The sequence below is a fragment of the Anolis carolinensis genome, chromosome 4 (assembly GCF_035594765.1).
Source record: "Anolis carolinensis isolate JA03-04 chromosome 4, rAnoCar3.1.pri, whole genome shotgun sequence".
NCBI classification, from domain to species: Eukaryota; Metazoa; Chordata; class Lepidosauria; order Squamata; family Dactyloidae; genus Anolis; species Anolis carolinensis.
The window spans coordinates 155,691,101-155,712,507 of record NC_085844.1 but is presented as its reverse complement, the minus strand read 5'-3'; the positions used below and the strand labels follow the sequence as shown (position 1 = coordinate 155,712,507).

Below are 21,407 nucleotides of genomic sequence, written 5' to 3'. Positions count from 1 at the left end.
AAACTGTGAATCCTATCAGGAGTTCTCTGTTACTACCATTATTCTCATGTACAACAATCTATAGTATGTCCTGCATGCTTTGGTGTTCTTTTTGGTGGACATGCTTCCAAAGAAAAACTTTGGTAGGTCTTACTTTTGGGGGAGGCCTTTTATTAGGCAATTCAGCAAAACCTCTACTAGGTCTTATTTTTCAGGGATGTCTTATTTTCAGGGAAACAGGGTAATCCACACACGTCTCAGAAAGCGCATTCTTTCTGAGGCAGGTGTCCAAATGCACTCCCAGATTCTTCTGGGAGAACACCCGAACACCCTAAATTCCCTCCCCCAAACCTCCCCAAACCCCTTTTCAAACTAAAATAACTTATCCAGCCTCCATTAGAGTGGTGCCATAGGAATGACGTGCCAGGAGAAGAGGGGGCCAGGAGCGATCTTCCTTCCCCGCCCTTCTCCTGGTGCATCATTCCTACATGCCAGAAGAGCTCCGGCAGCACTCTAATGGAGGCTGGGCAAGTTATTTTAGTTTTGGGAGGGGGTTGGTGTCTTTGTCATTTTCTAGGCTAATTTAGCCTGGAAGACCCTGGAACTACTGTCTGGAATGCCTCCTCAAAAGTCCAGAACTTTTGAAGGAGCAGTCCAGACAGTGGAAGTAGTGGTTTTGTCCTGTGCCTTCCAAGAAGGTGCAGAATAAACACACTAACAAATTAATTTGTGACAAACCAGGGTTTTCCTGGTTTGTGGCAAATGAATTCAACCTCATCTGGATGAGTGCAACCTCATCTGGATGTCCTCTTTTAAAGTGCAGAAACTCCCACTTTAAAAGGTTGTCTGGCTGCGCCCCAAAAAAGCATTCAGCAAGCATCTACTTCTCCAACTCTTTCCCTGCTCTTTCTTAAGTTTGGGATTCTGGAATGTTTTCAATAAGACACAGCGACTTTTTAGCATGCATTGAGTTTATGCCACTAAATAGGCAAAAAAACAGCAACATAAAACTTAAAAAAAATTATAACCTTTTGACACTACTAAACTTACACAATGAATTCCGTGTGATCAAATTCAAGATGTAAACATTTTTCATTACAGTGCCTACATGAATCCAATACTGGATAGGATACCAGAATTGAGATATATTCTAACTTATTCAAATTCCAACTGTTTTCACAAGTTTGTCAATGCATGTATTCAGTGGCTTTCTCATAATCGGGGCACTAAGCATTAGACATAAATATTGCCAATATGTACATAGCTGCATTATAAGCATTAGACAAATAGTAATTATTATCATCGCCATTTATTCAATTTTACATTCTTTGACATCCAGCCATGATAAATGTGTCAAAGTAGAAGCGTCAGGAATTTTTGTTTTAGAAGAACACAAGCAGTGGCATTATGTGGTGAGAAGGATTTAAACTCTGGTTCTCAGAACCATAGACCAAGGTTCGAGCCACTGAGATACATCAATTCTCCTTTTCTTCAAGAAAATTAACAGATTACTAAGGATTAAAATCTTAGGGAAATGAGGCAGGTAGTCATGCCACAATTTTACTCAGGTTGGTTATACAGGTTCTGGACCCATCAAGTAAGGTAGTTGTGTTCTTAGAAGTATCAGATATAAATATCTCGCTTTTTTTTTGTTCCTGCAGGAGACTATTATTTTTTTGCGATGAAGTGGATGCCATGGCCATTTGTCAGTAGAGCTTTGATGGCGCCCTTCTGCCTGGAAGAAGGGAGTTGGACTAGATGGCCCAGGGGAGTTCCATCAAACTGCAGAATTCTATGAAAATGAGGAATTGATTGATATTAGTTTCTTCTACTGGTTAATATGAGAGACAATCAATGTTGTGCCTTTAATTTAAAAACGTTTTTGTCCAAACTTTAAAATATTACCATAAATCGGTGACCGTATGAATATTTCTGAAAGTTGGGGAATGATCCCGTTACCTTGTGTCATTCTCTTGAAAATTCAAGGCGGTAGCTCTTTTTTAAAAAAGTTTTTCATTAAAAAATTAAAATTTCCTAAAAATCAGTGGATCATCAAAACGTTCTGAAATTTGGTGGGCTAAGAGTGGGGAATGTGTTAAGCCACTGTGGGAAATTTCGTCATGATAGCTCTAAAAATGAGGGGTGGGGTTGGGGAGAAGCACCTGAAGTTTCCCCACTGATAGTGATGTTATTCCTATTGTGCATGCGCGACCACCATTAAAAATCAATAATGAAATTTCATAAGTTTTGTTAGATTTCTGAAATTTTCACCACCTAAAATTCAGAAACACTTTAGAAATGAAGCGCCAGCACCTCCTAGTTTTGTAAGTACAGTACTTTAAAACCACTTTTAAAAATGGATTGCACATGCCTAGTGACTACTGCAAACTCCTGCTGGCACTGACCTCAGTGGCTGAGATGAAAAGAGAGGGTTGTTGTATTTATGGGATCAAACACACATTTGAAAGTGTTATTTAAAGGCTTGTGTGGAGCACTGTTTTTCTTGTGAATTAGCCTTGTTGAACACTTGGATTCCATTGGGAGAACTTCTGCTTGATCGCTGACTGTCTGGTCTTGTAACCATGACATCTATGCAACTGCTCAGTGTAGCTTTTGGCTATGGTTTGGTAGGAAAGAAGGTAAGAAGAGATCTTAGAAGGGCTAGACCTAACTTTGTTACTTCTTTTTTTTAAGCATCTTGATGGAGACATTTCTTTTGATCTAACAGAGTGGTCTTTCTCTGATCAATTGGACTGAGCTAGCGGGCTTATTGTCACTGACTTACTGGTGAGTGGACGTAGCAGTGATTACATTGTTAAAACATCTCAGGTTTTTTCTTTCATTTCTGCAGAGCAGGATCCCATAACAATTGTGCTGGATCACTGACTGGCCACTTGCCAGAGCTAGTAACTAATACATCTATATCAAGGATTCTTAAACGGTGCAGAGCTCTGCGGGTGATACTGAGGTGTTCCATGGCACCATGCTGATTTCCTCCTCCTCCTGAGAAATTCAGGGAAATTAAGGTTTTGAGCTGCTGGAAACAGCTGCAGCACCCCCCAGGGACACAGAGCCTCTCTCCACGTCTGCCTTGCTGCCCAAACTCTTTTTATTATTTATTTATTTATTTATTTACAACATTTATATCTCACCCTTCTCACCCGGAGGGACTCAAGGCGGCGTACACAACTGGCAACAATTCGATGCCGACACATAAATAAACATAACAGTAAATAAAATCCATTACAAACAATTAATACAGTATAAAAATATAAAAACATATGGTTAAAATCCATTCATCCAATATCCTTGTGCTTTAGCCACCTTTTCTCACTGCCCAGACACTCCCCTCGATTTCTTTGCTGCCAAAACCCTATTTCCCTCTCAGTGCTCAGGGGATACTTTAATTGTGTTTTTCCTGCATGGCAGAAGAGGATTGGAGTGGATGGCCTCTGGGGCATCTGCTATTATTATTGTCCCAAAGGCCATCTGTTGGTGGTGCTTTGATTGTGCTTTTACTACATGGCAGAAGAGTATTAAACTGGATGACTGCTGGGGTCTTCCATTGAAATACTGTTATTTTTATGTTGATTAAAATTGTTCTTCGCTTTAAATATTGTATTCTCTCTTTCCTTGTTTTAAATATTGTGTGAATTAGTTCACACAAACACTCTCCATCTATATGCCACTGGCCTGGCCCATGCGTGATATATATACATTATATATAATATATAAACATTTCTTAGGACTCCATAAGAAACTTTTACTCTGAAAAGGGCTCCATGGCTAAAAATGTTTGAGAACCCCTGGTCTATACAATTGCTGCATGGAGGTTTTAATTTCAGTTTGTTGAGAAAAGGGGTTGCGTTCTTAGAAGGGTCAGACTTAACTTTTTCACTGTGGGATTTTTTTTTGTCCTGGATAATACTTTTCTTTCATTCTAACAGAGTTTCGTCTCTGATCAGTTGGCCTTACAGGTCTTCCACACAATCACTGATTTCCTGGTGAGTGGAGGTAGCAGCTGTGACTGACTGCATTGTTACAGCTCCTGGCTTTGACTTTTGGCCTTATTCGCTAAATAGAAAGTACAAGGCCACTGAGGTTTATGGGATCAAACATTCCTATTTCAATTAGTTGTTTAAAATCCAGAATTAACCTTTTCTTTCTTTCTTAGAGATGACCTCTCCCTGGCCAACATCTCTCCCCCTCCTGCCGCCCCCCCCTCCAGCTTTCCCCTCCCCATGCCAACCCTCTGGGCTTTTCCCCCACGTAAACCACCCCACAGCCTTGAACCCCCATGCCTTGTCTAGCAGCTGCCCCTTTTCTCCGTAAGCCAAAAATTATTAACCACAAAGAAGATTAGGAAATGTATTTCAACATGATTTGGCATATTCATTTTAATAAGCTATTCACTTGGTACAATAGATGGGTGCAGGATTTGACACTGTAACTATAACTATGGTTCAAGCCGATCAGCCTACACACCTTCTTATAACCGATATCTATATCAAAGACAGCTGGTACTCTCTGTTCACAGCAACAACTGTAGGTTTGGAGGGATGGGAAAGCTATATCAAGATGCTCTCCACCTTTCTACCAACACATGTTCAAACTGCATGCACAGGTGAGAAGCATGGCAAGATTGCACTATGTAACGAATTTTGAAAAAAATTCTAGCCTGATTGAAAGCGTTATTTCTGTTTAAATGTGTGGTACTTCCTTTGAAAGTACAGTAGAATCTCACTTATCCAACACTCGCTTATCCAACGTTCTGGATTATCCAACGCATTTTTGTAGTCAATGTTTTCAATACATCGTGATATTTCGGTGCTAAATTCGTAAATACAGTAATCACTACATAGCATTACTGTGTATTGAACTACATTTTCTGTCAAATTTGTTGTATAACATAATGTTTTGGTACTCAGTTTGTAAAATCATAACCTAATTTGATGTTTAATAGACTTTTCCTTAATCTCTCCTTATTATCCAACATATTCGCTTATCCAACGTTCTGCCGGCCCGTTTACGTTGGATAAGCGAGACTCTACTGTAGTTGTTATGCTCCAGAAACCTTGTTTTTGTGAATTGGTGGAACTTAATGAGATATTCATTGAAAAATTATAGCAAAATGTGTTGCAGGATGTCCTGCAAAAACAAAGCTTTTGCAGTTTAATACACCTTTTCCATGTTTTTATGATAGAACCAATTAGGGAATGACATTTATAACCCAGGAACAAAAATCATGTTTCATAGTGTTATAGACAGATCATACAAATGTACCTTATGTTGAATAATACGATATTACTCACTCTTTGACCTTTAGAGCCTTGGGGTCCAGAAAGTCCTCTCGGCCCTGGTGGCCCCTAAGAATGTAAGATTTAAAACTTTAATAACTTCAAAATGCCAACTGGAAATATACACAACTAACCTTTTAGCATGAAATATATTCCCAAGGTGAGCTGTTAATTATAAAGATTATATCATCAACAACATGATTGCACACCCCCCATTGTAAATTGTTCATTTTACAGGCATTTACCTGGACTTACATTTTTTTGTAGCTGGACCTGACAACATAATGTAATTTTTAAAATGTTGTTATGGCTCTTCAGAGCACATCTGCCTTCTTGTGACCCTTACCCTGTCAAAGATTATTTATCCCATGGAAGTTCACAATTGCTTTCCGCTGAGGCTAGGATGTTGTCATTTACTGAAAGCCACTCAATGGGTCTCAATTGTTGAACAGGGATTCAGACTCAAGTAGTCCTAGCTCAACCCTCAAATTATTATATTGGATCTCTCATGTAAACATATTAAAGAGCAATTTACACTTATTATTTAACTAGCACTGTAAGGATATAGATCTTTCGATCTGGTTTACTAAAGGACAGGCACCCGATGAATCCAGGGACAATGAATGCACAGCTGGTATTACATCCACTCCTCTCGCAGCTGCTCTGGATTATATGGGAGTTCTGTAGGATCCAATTCCCTGTCAGGAATAGGGCCCAGTAGATGGATGGCTGTTTTCCAAACCACAGCAGCTGTAGGAGGAGTGGCTATAAAACTTAGGGTGCTTCTATGCACCCTAAGTTTGATACTACTTTAACTGCTATGGCTCAATGCTATGGAATGATGGAAGTTGTAAGTTTACAAGGTCTTTAGCCTTTTCTACCAAAGAGTCTTGGTGTCTCAACAAACTACAAAACCCAGGACTGCATAGCAATAAGCCATGGTAGTAAAAGTGGTGTCCAACTGCATTAATTCTATCGTATGGTCAAGATGCCTCTGCAACAATGGATCTGTTGCTCCAGGTATAGTAAATGAAGCAGATTGACTCTAGGGGACTGATCTATATGAAGGATAAAAACTGTTATGATCTGCAAGGTTGATCTCAGAGAGCAAAAGGTTGCTTTCATGTATTCCAATTTTATCTTCCTCTTTCGAAAAAGTTCAGGGTTGCAAAATAGTTCACTTATACTGGTATTTTTTCTCCTTATAGCAGCTCCATTATAAGAACTGTCTCTAGGTGGGGCTAAGATTTTGCTAAAGCTCTCCAGTGAATTTCATGGTCAAGGAAGCATTTGAACTCTTTATCTTCCAGTTCCACCCCATAATAGTGTACCAGGTTGCTTTTAGATTGTTAAGTTCTAAGATCTTTCTAAATTATTGAACTTGACAGAAAAAAATAAATTAGGAAAACTCAATTTAAATGAGTGGTGAGGGGCAAGAGATTAGTCCATCTTGGGAGGACCTACAAAAAGTGCTGACCCCCTCTAGTTTCTTTGCCATGGTGCTATTTCTTGTCTTTTTAAATGTCTGGTTGAGTAAATGGAGGCTGAAGCCAGCATAAGTGTTTTTCCCTCTCCATGGAATAAACCTTGACTTAAGCATGGGTCATAACAAAATCTATAATTTTCTCCCCAAAGCCTGCCCTCAACTTATACGTGAAAATATATGATAAATCATGATTTGCACAAAGGTGCACCAAATAATAAAGTAAGCATATTGTATACTTACAGGCAATCCCTGTGGTCCTATACCCCCTGGGCCACCTGGAGGTCCTGAATATCCCTGAAGCAGAAGCAAAAATTATTGGGGATTTGAATGTAACTTAAGATGACTCTAAAGCAGTGGTTCTCAACCTGTGGGTCCCCAGATGTTTTGGCCTTCAACTCCCAGAAATCCTAACAGCTGGTAAACTGTCTGGGATTTCTGGGAGTTGTAGGCCAAAACACCTGGGGACCCACAGGTTGAGAACCACTGCTCTAAAGCAATTGTACAGCAGAGGTTTCTTGGTACTATTTTCTTCTTCTGAGGCTCTAAGAGTGTTTGGTTTGCCCAAAGTTAACCAATGCATTTACAGGGTCAAGCAGAAATTGAAACCCTAGTATCCCAAAGTTTGCCTAATATGACATTCCAGCTTTCTGTTATATATTCCCTACTAGAAATGTTCCCATTTTGCCCACTTCCTCAAGCTGTATACTGGGCCAGGCAGGAAAATGCATGAGACTTTTTTTTTGGGGGGGGGGGGGGGGATCAAAACACATGGCCAGCTTACTTCTTAAGAGGTTATGATCAAAGGCTTTTTTTGTGGTTCTGATCCTACCTTTAGTTTTGGTGTTAATGCTATTTTTGAAAGAAAGCTGACACATACACAAACTGTTGTAGTGAGTGGGTTGCTGTGAGTCTTTCAGGCTGTATGGCCATGTTCCAGAAGCTTTCTTTCCTGATGTTTCACCCACATCTCATAACCTCTGAGGATGCCTGCCACAGATGTGGGTGAAACATCAGGAAAGAAAGCTTCTGGAACATGGCCATACAACCCGAAAGACTCACAGCAACCCAGTCATTCCAGCCATGAAAGCAATACAATGTTGTAATGAGCATGGTAAATTCTCCTGAAAAATAAGTCACAATAATATAAAACAAGTGTAGTAGTAGTAATGTATGAATGCTTCGATTGCAGACCAGTTACACACAGAGCAAATGAGTTTATATTTGAGTCATAGCCTTCTATTCTTTTTGAAGAGGCTATTGCACACAAATGTCTCTTCATGTAAACATGACTCTACCACCTCAAATTCAAGAAATATATTGGTTTGAAAATATTTGTTGTGGCTGATGTTTTGTCTATCAAGGGATTTTCTTGATTAGTTGTTGTTGCTGTCCTCTGAATTATGCATCCTAAAAACTAAATTATCTTATAGTAGTGAATATTCTTTGTATTCCTTTCCAAGCTTTCTTCCAAAAAGGACCCTTAGTAAAATCTGAATGAAAAATTAGTTTCTCCAATAAGTTACTTGTAATCTTATCAGACTATTCTTATTCAGAATTTTCAAAAATAGAGAAGTCAGTGTTTTTAGGGGAATAGTAAACCCCAGTAATTACTTACCATTACACCTTTTTCTCCATGAGGTCCCATTGGGCCAGGACTACCCCTTTCCCCCTTGAAGACAAACAAACAAGCAAAGAGAAATTTTGTGGAACCTTTTTATTACCTTTTTGTTCCTTCGCTGACTTCTGTGAGTCAAATGGTAATTGATGGATCTATCGCATCTCTATGCCTCTATGAGGAGGGAATTTACAGTAATTCTGGCAGCTGTTTTGTAACAGAAATCTAATTTCTGCCTGCAAGCTTAGACCAAAGTTCAATAGACTTATTGAATTAGTTGTTGAAAGATGAGACTAAGAAGAGTTAACAATGGGGTTTTAAACCGATACCCCATTTGGATGAAACTTATGAAATTTTCAAAAGAATTGTATTTACAAGCAATCCCTAAGTTATAAATGAGATAGGTTCTGTAGGTTTGTTCTTAAGTTGAATTTGTATGTAAGTTGGAATAGGTTTAGGTATATTTTTAACTGCTAATTTTTCTTCAGTTCTGGATAGCATAGAGAAAGGTTAACACCCCTGTAACATTTGTTTTGCTGTTTGTGCCCCTCTTCAGAAGATTTCATCTCATTTTCTGTCCCTGTGATAATCAGATTTTGAAACTGTTGGGTTGTCGTGGAAGAAGGGATAAAGTTTCCATGGGAACATCTTTCTCCCTTCCTAGGGAAAATTTACTCTAACTTCCTGTTGGCTCACCCCCATTTGTAGTGAGGAGTCACATGCCAGTCGAATGTTTGTGACTCAGGGACTAGGAGCCCTCGGTGTCACAGTGGGTTAAAGCCTTGTGACCTGAAGGTTGGGTTGCTGACCTGAAGGCTGCCAAGTTCGAATCCAACCCGGGGAGAGCACAGATGAGCTCCCTCTATCAGCTCCAGCTCCATGCAGGGACATGAGAGAAGCCTCCCACAAGGATGGTAAAAATATCAAAACATCCAGGTGTCCCCTGGGCAATGTCCTTGCAGATGGCCAATTCTCTCACACCAGAAGTGACTTGCAGTTTTTCAAGTTGCTCCTGACACGAAAAAAAACTCAGGGACTGCTAGTATTTGCTGGTTGGAAGGTTATGTTGCTGCTGATAATGATTTGTGGAGGAAGGGAGATAGTTTTGGACTTTTTAGATGAGGGACACTTTTAAAGTCTACTCCCTGTGATGAAAGGAGGAGGCTTCCTAGAAGTTAAGAAATAAGGTATATGAGAACTAGACCCTGACTTTCTAGTGTCACAGAAAAGACTTCTGCTGGCTTTCTTCCTTCATGCAAAGAAGAAAGTTAATACACCACAGAACCAGAGAGTCATATTAATCTATGTGATGTTAGTATGGTGAAACAGTCACACTACCCTCCTTCTAAAATCTAAATGCAGCAATAGGGTATCAACTGGGGAAATTATTCAAAGAACAGATTTCACTGAGAGCAACAGATGGTACTGCATTATTAAAATAATACAATTCACGGAATCAAATCAAAACAAAATTATGTTATACTTTACATATACACAGAATACAAAACAGTAATGACTTTTTATTTAAATACAAAAAATTCGTTCATTTATGATATTCAGGAAAACAGTATTTTTGCACTTCATGTAAAGTTGTTAAAGATGGGGAAATGAGCAAATGGTCTAGAAGAGGGCCAATATGTTTATTTTTCAGTCATTTTACTTTGACAGTAAGATATACTGACAGTAATTTTTCCACATTGTCATGTAAACTATAATATAATTATAGAACAAAAATTATGCTATGCCTTCTAAATTCCTGCCACTAAACTGAATGAAGTAATTTCCCCTTCTGGGTAAAAATAAGAAGGATGTTGGATCATTTTGACAAATATTTAAGTTTCTAGCATAATAAAATCTGACATGCAGCTAAATAATAGTTTCCTGGTTGAGACTTAAGGCAAAGTATTAATAAGAAATACATTCCTCAAAATACTAAGGAATGTAATAATAAGAACACTTGGAAATATTTGTCCTAAAATTGATCAAGGTATTTACGGAGTTGAATATAAATCTTGTTTTTTCCAGTCTTTCATTTTTATCAAGCTGAAAGAATTCTGAGTAAAATAAAATGATTATGCTTTTGGGTTGTTGTTTTATTCACAGGCCCCTAAGCTATTACTCAGCTTGTGCTTAAATCTGGCTTTAGAGGAATAGTTTTTCTTTCCATTCAGAAAAATGGGATGGAGAGTTCAAACTCCTAAGAACTCAGTTCAAATTATAGTACCTTCCAATTGATTTTTACAAAAACATAAAAACTCCAAAATTCAGCTCTAGATCTTTGCTTTCATATTGCAGTCTCCATCAACTTGTTTAGTTTTGTGAGAAATGGAAAAAAATGGTTATCCTGCATGCAGATCTCAATGTTTACTACATCTAATATATAACTTGTGATGAAGAAATCACTGCTTTATGAAGTGACTACCACCTTATGATATACCTTCTCACCGGGGCTGCCAGATGGTCCAGTTTCTCCAGGTAAACCAATGGGGCCCTATAAGAAAATAATATGCATATATAATTAATGATGCTATCACTGTAATAAAGTGACCAAGAATTGCAATGATTCTAGAGAATTTTTGCAAATTCATATGAGGAAGAAATATCACAAAATAATGTTTCCCCCTTTTCCCATTTTTTTCAGGGCAAGAAAATCAATATGTCGCGAATTGGGACATTCCCCAAATCCTATTTTTCTTGACTGAAGTTGATAAGCTATCTTCCTGTGGCTTTTCACTTTGAAACTGGCTGCGTGAATCAGCCCTATCTTCCTGAGTTATCAGATGGATAAAGACATATGTTCATTGTACATTATGACCTCATGGCATTTCTACCTTCAGAACAAATAGCAATAGTGATAGTAAAATATTACAGGAATCTCTTTGTTCATGTTAGTGCCTATTCCACTATCCTTATTCCATTACCCTTAGAATGACACCTAGGGTGCATGTATATTGTAGAATTAATGCTTTTTGAAATGGAAGTTTTTAATGAACTGCCATGGCTCAATGTTATGGAATCAAGAGAGTAATAGTTCTACAAGATTTTTTAGTTTTCTTTATTGGTGTCTCTCCAAATTACAACTCTCATGATTCCATGGCATTGAGCCACTATGTCAGTTAAAGTGGCGTCAAACATTCGTTCTACAATGTAGATATTCCTTTAGAGCAGTGGTTCTCAACCTGGGGTCCCTAGATGTTTTTGGCCTTCAGCTCTCAGAAATCCTAACAGTAGGTAAACTGACTGGGATTTCTGGGAGTTGTAGGCCCAAAACATCTGGGGACCCCAGGTTGAGAACTACTGCTTTGGAGGGAGGTGGGTACAGACACCATGCTTAAGCCACAGTTTCTTTGCAGGGATGGAGAGGAATAATTAGAACTATGATAAGTGTTGCTGTTAGCCAAGACAGCCTTTTACAATGGAATGGGTTCTTCTTTCTTGAATAAGAGAGAACTTGCCACATTGACTCATACTTTTAACATCTCTAGGACTGATTATTGTCAAGTACGTCAATGAAGGCTTGGAAGAAGCCACAGCAGTGCAGGATGTTGCCTCTTTGCGGTTAGTGGCAGTAGGACATACTTAAAGGATTCAGCATCAATTGCACTGTTCATCAATTAGGTTCTGAGTCCAAGTCACGCAGCTGACATTTCTGGCCACTGTTTTTGGTTTGCGGACCTGGATTAGCTCCATGAGGACACACGATGTGAAATGTGGCATGGAACAACTTCATTTCTGGAAATGACAACTTATGGAAACATCTTGCTGACGAGGTCTGAAGCTGTTTAGTTGAATAAAATTTCAGTATTTCAGCAAGACTGTTAAACCTATATGTTGTAAAAGGCTAAAGGTAACTGAGAGGGCCTTGCAGCATTATTACTGCAGACAGAATCCATTGTGAGAATCGTTTACATAACTAACTGAAAATAAGTGTTTTGGTTATGCATTGTTACTTGTTTTTGTGGAAGGAGCCTCAATATTTGAAAAGCAGGATACATGTGTCTGAAACAATTTAGCATACATAAGAGAGAGGGGCGGGAGGGGGGAGGGAGAGAGAGAAAGAAGGAGAAAGGCGGGGGAGGGCAAATGTGTATGAGACAGCACCAGCCAGGGAAGTGGTCATTTACAAACTTCACTAACAAAATCTGAATATCAGGTCGGTCTCAAGAGCAGTTTGCATGCTATATTTCCAAAAAGGAAGTCTAGAAATTGCCAAATATATGTTCTCAGAGCAGATTATAGGGATAGCCCAGGTTTTCCACTTAGGTGTTGGAAATGCCATCAAAAAAATAAAATGACTGCAATATAGCTGGACTCCTATATATAAATGTATATGGTTTTCATTTCTAGGGAGGAGCCCCTGGCGGAACAATGGGTTAAACCCTGTGCCGTCAGGACTGCTGACCAACAGGTTGGCGGTTTGAATACGGGGAGAGCGGGTTGAGCTTCCTCTGTCAGTTCAGGCTCCCTATGCGAGTCTTTGAGAGAAGCCTCCCACAAGATAGTAATACATACACCCCCAGGGCAATATCCTTGCAGATGGCCAATTCTCTCACAGCAGAAGTGACTTGCAGTTTCTCAAGTCACTCCTGATGTCTAGGGAAATATCGTTGAACTCCAAACTATGGTAGCAACTAAACCAAAGAAGACACAAGATGCTGCAACCATAATACAAGCTTCATTACAAACATCCTGTTTTTCATTCCCATGTTGACTATTTAGGATATACTGTAGTAAGGGTAACAGAAAAAAATGTTATTTGATGCAACAGCTGGGATATATCAGATGTACTATTCAAGAAATATGAGGAAAAATTTAAAAAGAGACAGAAAAAGCAAAGTATTCAAGAATTCTATTTGACGATTGTATGTCTTTTTGGCGCTAAAGATTAGAACCTAGCAGTTATACATAATTACTCTCAAAGCATTCTTGGTGGGGATGATTTCTCCTTTCTGCCCACATAAATTCTGTTCATTATCAGAGAACAAACGATGCATGATACTGCACAGCTCATATTCAGCGTATTTAGAGTAGCATGTAAATTTCATGTCCTGCTTGTGGTAAACAAAACAGTTTGCCTGCTTCTAGTGAGCAGGAAACTACCAAGGACTGTATTGGAAAATCTGTTTCAGTTGCAAATTGACATCACAATAGCATCCATCTAGGCATGTTTCATTTCCATTCTAACATGTGTTAAAACCTAACATTTGTATTATTTATCTGGACATTTGAAAAACACATCTTCAATCTTTGATCTTCCAAATATTTTTCAACACATTTTAAATAGAAGGACTGTTACTGTAGAAGGATTATGGAAGTTGGTGGAACATTTCCCATTCTTTATTTACAAAGGCTAGAACCCAAGTTGGTTTTCTCAGTTAGAATTCCAAATCCGCCCACTTTCAGGGCTTCTGAGGGCCAGGGGATAATTTATGTAGTCCATTTCAAAGTAAGTGGCAAAGCAAAACAAGAACTTTAGGTGAGGATAAAACATGCTGTATCTTTTTTAAAAACCCTTAAATAAAATTCCAAATATATTGCTAAAGAATCCCAAGAGCAGGTAATTCAAGAACAAAACCAGAGTTGGAAGTCAGGCTTTTAATGGAAATGGGGACTCATAAAAAGGAATAGACAGAGAGATTAAGTCCAAACCTAGATTCTGCTAGAAGCTTAGAAATAGAGAACAGGCACAGAAAGGTGAAACTGTAGATACATAAATGTCCAGGAAAGCATGTGAGTCCTTAAAAATTGATTATACATATCAAGGATATCATTTTAGCACTCTTAACAGATATGACAACTTTACGAGCTGAAAGAAAAGTATAAGCTACTGGATGCTAATAAAAACACTACCTTCTGAAATAGAATCATAGAATCGTAGAGTTGGAAGAGACCTCACAGGCCATCCAGTCCAACCCTCTGCAAGAAGCAGGAAAATCTCATTCAAAGCACCCCCGACAGATGGCCATTCAGCCTCTGCTTAAAAGCCTCCAAAGAAGGAGCCTCCACCACAGTCCAGGGCAGAGAGTTCCACTGCCGAACAGCTCTCACAGTCAGGAAGTTCTTCCTGATGTTCAGGTGGAATCTCCTTTCCTGTAGTTTGAATAATAACTTCAATTATTTTCTGTGACATAATCTCCTGAAATATTTCCTACCCAACTGATAAAATGCCATCTGGCATTCAGTTAGAGGCATCTGTACAAATAAGTTAATTTTATACATGTGTATGCCTTTTTTGATAGCTGTCATATTTGTAATATTTTTCTACAGTGACCACAGCTCCCAACTTGCCACAGAGCCACTTTGTGTGGCCATTTGTATTTATAGGTGTGCATCTGGCTATGTCTCTGTGGCCAGATGGGAAATGATTACATCAGCTGCTGATACTTCTGCAAGACTTAACAGTCCTCAAAAGACAATGTAATTACTTTGCATCTGGTTATGGAGACATGGGCAGATTCTTCTGTGATCCTCCCCCAACCCACCCTTCAGGCACAAATAGCTATGAAGGGGCTTCAGTGATTCTCTGGCAGACCCAGGGAGTGATAAATGGCTCAGTGTCATGCAGTTTCATGGCAGAACTACTATGCTGTGCTGACATATACAGGTCTGAAGTCACTACAAACAACTGAAAACTAAATTTTACAGCAAATTGAAGATAACTTTTTATAACAGCAAAGAAAAGCTTCTGTAGTGGTTTCTGCATGGCTCTCTAATGGCAAAGATCGTTTCTTAGAAGATTCCTTGACACATACATTTCTCTGGAAAATTAATCAGTGAGTAGATCCCACATCTAAAACACACTTAAGACAGGCAAAACATCTGCCAGGGCATCTGCTATGCGTTAAGAAGCTGGACTACAGTGAAATAATTGGGAACATATTGCATGCCTAGGGAAGGAGAAAACCCATAGCATATAATTGCAATAGTATTAATCCTCTGAAGCATCTCTTGAGCAAGAAGAATATAAAGAAGGAGCTGCCATTCCTTCAAAACTTCTCTCCATAGCTCTTTGTCATATATGTGTGCATGAACAGCCCTTTTCAATCATTTGTGCTTCGCACAAAGAACAGAATGGAAATACATTCATTCACCCTCAGTGCTAGAGGGCAGACATACAGGAAAGGAAATCTCCTTTCCTGTAGTTTGAAGCCACTAGGACACGGAACAATGGCTTCAAACTACAGGAAAGGAGATTCCACCTGAACATCAGGAAGAACTTCCTCACTGTGAGGGCTGTTCGACAGTGGAACTCTCTCCCCCGGGCTGTGGTGGAGGCTCCTTCCTTGGAGGCTTTTAAGCAGAGGCTGGATGGCCATCTGTCGGGGGTGCTTTGAATGCGATTTCCTGCTTCTTGGCAGGGGGTTGGACTGGATGGCCCATGAGGTCTCTTCCAACTCTACTATTCTATGATTCTATGATTCTATGACATCAGCAGTGGGAAGTGGGAACTACTCATGTAGGGTCCACTCACAACTCAGAACCCTGAAAACACAGAGCTCTAAATCTCCCTATTGCCGACAGTCCAAACATGCAATACAATAGAATTGAACCAGAAAAATTTTAGAAATGGGGTCCTATGAGTATGGTCCTTCTCTCTTTTCCATACTTACTTACTTACTTAGACGATCCCTCGCAGTTCGGGGATGGTGGTACTCCGTCTTTGCTATCTTGGGGATGGATCCGTAGATGGCTGAAGAGACCTATCCTTGATCTGCATGTTCTCCCGCAGTGAGGAGATCGGTTTCCAGGTGGAAGGCGGTCCCGGTCAGGGTTGGCTTGATGGGCCTTTCTCTTGGCACATTTCTCCCTTAAGCCCTCCATTTGTGCCTCTTTGAACTCTGCAGCACTGCTGGTCACAGCTGACCTCCAATTAGAGCGCTCAAGGGCCAGGGCTTCCCAGTTCTGTGTCTATGCCACAGTTTTTAAGGTTGGCTTTAAGCCCATCTTTAAATCTCTTTTCCTGCCCACCAACATTCCATTTCCCATTCTTGAGTTTGGAGTAGAGCAACTGCTTTGGGAGACGGTGATCAGGCACTCGGACAACATGGCCAGTCCAGCGAAGTTGATGGCGTAGGAGCATCACTTCAATGCTGGTGGTCTTTGCTTCCTCAAGCACGCTGACATTTGTCCGCCTGTCTTCCCAAGAGATTTGCAGGATTTTTCTGAGGCAACGCTGATGGAAATGCTCCAGGAGTTGGGTGTGATGTCTGTAGACAGTCCACGTTTCGCAGGCGTAGAGCAAGGTTGGGAGGACAATGGCTTTATAAACAAGGACCTTGGTATCTCTATGGATGTCCCAGTCATCAAACACTCTCTGCTTCATATGGAAAAATGCTGCACTCGCAGAGCTCAGGTGGTGTTGTATTTCAGTGTCGATGTTGACTTTTGTGGAGAGGTGGCTGACAAGGTAGCGGAAATGGTCAACATTTTCTAATGTTACACCATTAAGCTATATTCCTGGCATTGCAGAGGGATTAGCTGGTGCCTGTTGGAAGAGCACTTTGGTTTTCTCGATGTTCAGTGAGAGGCCGAGCTTCTCGTATGCTTCTGCGAAGGTGTTTAGAGTGGCTTGTAGGTCTTCTTCTGAATGCACACAGACTACGTTGTCATCGGCATATTAGAGTTCTATAACAGATGTTATGGTGACCTTGGTTTTGGCTTTCAGTCTGCTGAGGTTAAATAGCTTGCCATCTGTCCGATAGATGATTTTCACTCTGGTGGGAGGCTTCCCATCAACAAGGTGAACTATCCTAGCAATGAAGATGGAAAATAAGGTAGGGGCAATAACACATCCCTGCTTTACACCTGATTCCACCTTAAATGGGTCACTTTGGGAGCCGTTGCTGTCCAAGACTGTTGCCATCATGTCATCATGGAGGAGCCGCAGGATGTTCACAAATTTGTCAGGGCACCCGATTTTTTGGAGGATGGTCCAGAGAGCGCTGCGATTCACGGTGTTGAATGCCTTTGCAAGGTCAATGAATGCCATGTACAGAGGTTGATTTTGTTCCCTGCATTTTTCTTGGAGTTGTCGTGCAGTGAAGATCATGTCCACTGTTCCTCTGGAGGGACGGAAGCCATTCTGGGTTTCTGGGAGGGTGTCTTCTGAGACAGGGAGAAGGCGGATTGCAAGGATTCTTGCGAGGATTTTCCCAGTGGAGGTTAGAAGGGAGTTCCCGCAGTCTGTTCTATCCCCTTTCTTGAAAAGGGTGATGATGGTGGCATCCTTGAAGTCTGCTGAGATTTTCTCGGTCACCCACACCTTTTCAATGAGCTGGTGGAGTTGTTGTATCAGCTCAGGTCCACCCGCTTTGAAGATTTTGGCAGGAATCCCATCAGGTCCGCTGGCTTTGTTGTTTTTTTGTTGGCTGATGGCATTGCTAACTTCTTCCAAACTAGGCAGTGCTGCAAGCTCATCCCTGGCTTGTTGTTGCAGGATTTGTGAGAGGGTCTCTTCGTCCACATTGGAGCTGCGATTCAGCAGGTTCTGGTAGTGCTCTTTCCAATGTAGCACAATTGATGTTTTGTCCTTCAGAATTTTGGTTCCATCTGATGAGCGTAGGGGCTGTATGCCATGGTTTCTTGGTCCGTAAATGATCTTTGTGACTTTGAAAAATCCCTGAGCATCATGGGTATCTGCAAGGTGTTGGATTTCTTCAGCCTTCTTTGTCCACCAGATGTTCTTGAGTTCTCTGGTCCTTCTTTGGACCTCAGCTTTTGCACTGGCATAGATCTTTTTCTTGGCAGCCCAGTTGGTGTCTCTCTGCCATGTTTAGAAGGCTTTCCTTTTGTTATCAATTAGCTGTTGGATCTCTTTGTCATTATTGTCAAACCAGTCTTGATGTTTCTTAGTTTGGTATCCAATGGTTTCTTTGCAGGCTGTGATGATGGAGGTCTTCAGTTTGTTCCAATGTTCCTCAACATTGTGGGGTGTTCTGTGGGTAGATGATCCTTGAGTGTTGTTTGGAGATGGGCTCGTTTGGAGGGCTCCTGAAGGGCTTGGGTGTTCATTTTACGCCTTGTTTTTCTTCCTTGGAGTCTGCGTTTGGGGGCTCTAACGAAGGAAATGATGCAGGAGAACCACTAAGAAGGGTTTATGCTCTCCTCTTCCTATCTCCAGAGTGCATATTATACATATTTTTCGACTCTAGATGATTAAAACATTTTTTTTTTTTTGCCTTTAAAAATCCGATTGTTTTCCAGGACTTATTTTCCACCCCTTCGGACAATTAAATGCATTGCCTGGCTGACTTTTTTGGCACATGCAGCAGGATGCTTCCAAACAGGTGGGAAATGAAACCAGTAGAGGAAAATGGTTGGAGGTCCAAAATAATGGTCACTATATCAGAATATATCAAGGGACTGGCAGGTTCTTTTCATTGAGATCTGTACAACTGGAGAGAATTGTGATCAGAAAAAAAGAACACTTTGCTTCTTGGGAGAAAGGCTGCACAAGATAGCTGTTTCATCCCAACTATGATTTTATAACACAACGTTGTAAAGCTGTGTTTTATTGCAATAGCAATCAATTCTGGATAAACCCACCATAGAAAACAGTGGGTAATAAAAAATCAAGACAATTCTTCATTTTTTCTTAAAATCTAAGACAGCTGAGAATGCAATTCCAAAGAAAAAAGCTAAGAGGAAAGCTAACAAAATGGCATAAATGTCACTGTGGTGATTGAGCATGCTCAACTCTCGTTTGCTTGTTCATTTCTCTTTACATAATGTATTTTATTTCAGAAAACCTTAAGCTTTCCTTAGCATGCCGATATCTCTATTCTATTTCTTCCAGTGATCCAGTTTTGATGTCATAATTTTATATCAAATTTTACTAAGAATAAGACTTAGGGCTACACCAGCCCTTTACCCTGATGTGGACTAGTAAGTAAGTAAGTAAGTAAGTACAGTAGACTCTCACTTATCCAACATAAAAGGGCCGGCAGAACGTCGGATAAGTGAATATGTTGGATAACAAGGAGGGATTAAGGAAAAGCCTATTAAACATCAAATTACATTATGATTTTACAAATTAAGCACAAAAACATGTTTTACAACAAATTTGACAGAAAAAGTAATTCAATACACAGTAATGCTATGTAGTAATTGCTGTATTTACAAATTTAACACCAAAATATCACAACATTGACTACAAAAACGTTGACTACTAAAAGGCAGACTGTGTTGGATAATCCAGAATGTTGGATAAGTGAGACTCTACTGTAACTTTATTTTTCTATCCCGCCACCATCTCCTGGCAGGGACTCGAGGCGGCTAACATGGGGCAAAGGCCCGAAAACAGTAGACAAAGTACAACAATTAAAACATATTGCAATAAAAACACAGTAAATGTGTTTTTGTATAAATGTGTAGATGCTGAACCAGGATGTTTAGACAACGTCTAGGGAATTTTGATCTTTAGTATGGGATAAACTGGTTCAACCCCATGTTAAGCAAAGTTGGGGAATGCTCTGGAGTGTCACCCAATGCTCTGGAGCAGCCCCACACTTCATGCATAGTGTAGACAGCATAGCTGGCTCCACTCCAAGCAGAACCATAATCCACATTGCCAGTTGCAGCCATCTCCTTTTCCTTGCACTTAGCACAGGTGTCTGGAGACAGACAGGAGCTCTCTTGCAGCTCTGTGCCCATCTGGCAGCAGCCATAGGAACAGGAAAGGTAAGGTGATGGTCCAGAAGGACACAGCTAGACCCCGCTTCATTGCTGCTGTGAGATAATATACAGAATATGTAGCTGCCTCTGAGGAGTATTACTACTCTGTACTGGCCCTGGATTTAGAGGTACATATAGGTCCTGGCTCAGGTTGAATTTTATCCCCCTTGGTTATCCTGCTGAGAAGCTCTACCCGTAGCAAAGTCAGTCTGTCTATTATTTCCCTTTGACATAATTGTGGCAAGCATTGGAATGTTTCCAGCAGGTCACTTTCCTCATCTATGTATAGCTCACTAAAGGGTGTTTCAGTGATGAGCCAATTGGGCACTGATTCCAGCTGCTTTGCTAGAGGGAACTGTTTTAGAGGTTTAGGGGTATCTGTTAGATCTATGAGATTGGCTTCGTTGCAATGGATTTGGTTAGACCTGGAGAGTTGTTTAGGTTCCTATTTGAATAGTGGGAAGGGAGGGGAGCTGTTAATAAAGTACCGAGAGATAGACATCCCGAGCTCCATAAGTTTTTCCTTAAGGCAATACAGTTTGTTAGTTACTTGCTTGTTTGTACATGTTATAACTGCCCGTGCATGTGAGTAGTTGTAAAAGAGGTATTCTATCTGGGTTATTTCAGCTAGACTAATGGCATTGCACCCCACAACTTCTAAAACCCTTAGAAGGTGGCCTTTACGTTCTGCGGGTGAGAGGAGGCCCTGGGGCTTAGGGTAGTTAGAGATCACCAACTTGTTTGGCACAAGTATCATCTCCCAATCCCCCACATCTGGAACATCAAAGTTCTTTACCCATTTCTTTTCATTGTTGTCCTTGTTTTCCTTTCCTTTAGCAAAGACAGTTTCTCAGGGATCCTGTATGACTTGTGGGTCTGCTAGTATTGCTGGGTCACACAGGAGGGGTGTCGCTTGATTGACTTCCAGGACATCAAGAACTGTTCTTGGCTTGATCTGATTTATTGATGTCTCGTTTTTAGATTCCGGTTTACGATTTATTTTGTCTTTCTTATCTTTAGGGGGTTTCGCAGTAGTACCTCGATCTTTCTTCTTATCTGTGTGTTTATACTTGAGGATCTTTTGAGAGTTTAAATTTGATTGTTTCACTGTGGATGTGGACACTTTCTTCCTTTCTTGATCTTTTTGAAGACTTCTGCATTTGTACTTTATCCTTTTGTGAGCCTTGCTGTGTTTGGGGGAACTTATTATGTTGTTGTTTTTGTTCCTTGCCTTTTTTCCAAGATGCCCTTTTGTGCTGGAGTCGTTGACCTCCGTGTCTTGATTTAAAGTTGGGAAGGTTTTCTCCTTGCTTGCTTCCTGTTTGACCATAAATTGTGTTATTGTAATCAGGAGGGC

General features: G+C 40.2%; 1 protein-coding gene and 1 long non-coding RNA gene across 6 annotated transcripts in view; one reads left to right on the top strand and one right to left on the bottom strand.

The window, feature by feature from the left end:
* The window catches only part of col24a1 (collagen type XXIV alpha 1 chain), a 233,242-nt gene that overhangs the window by 79,771 nt on the left and 132,064 nt on the right, over positions 1–21,407 (bottom strand). For all 5 annotated transcript variants that reach the window (XR_010005351.1, XM_062978066.1, XM_062978065.1 and 2 more), the window contains exons 25-28: positions 10,815–10,868; positions 8,378–8,431; positions 7,003–7,056; positions 5,292–5,345 (exon numbers count right to left, since the gene is read on the bottom strand). Coding sequence is in view for 4 of the 5 variants with exons in the window: in XM_062978066.1 (XP_062834136.1) it covers positions 5,292–5,345; positions 7,003–7,056; positions 8,378–8,431; positions 10,815–10,868 (216 nt within the window). In the remaining variant the exon portion in view is untranslated. The remainder of the gene's footprint in view (positions 1–5,291; positions 5,346–7,002; positions 7,057–8,377; positions 8,432–10,814; positions 10,869–21,407) is intronic.
* Positions 1–21,407, top strand: part of LOC134298333 (uncharacterized) — an 81,544-nt gene that overhangs the window by 38,764 nt on the left and 21,373 nt on the right. The window lies entirely within an intron of this gene.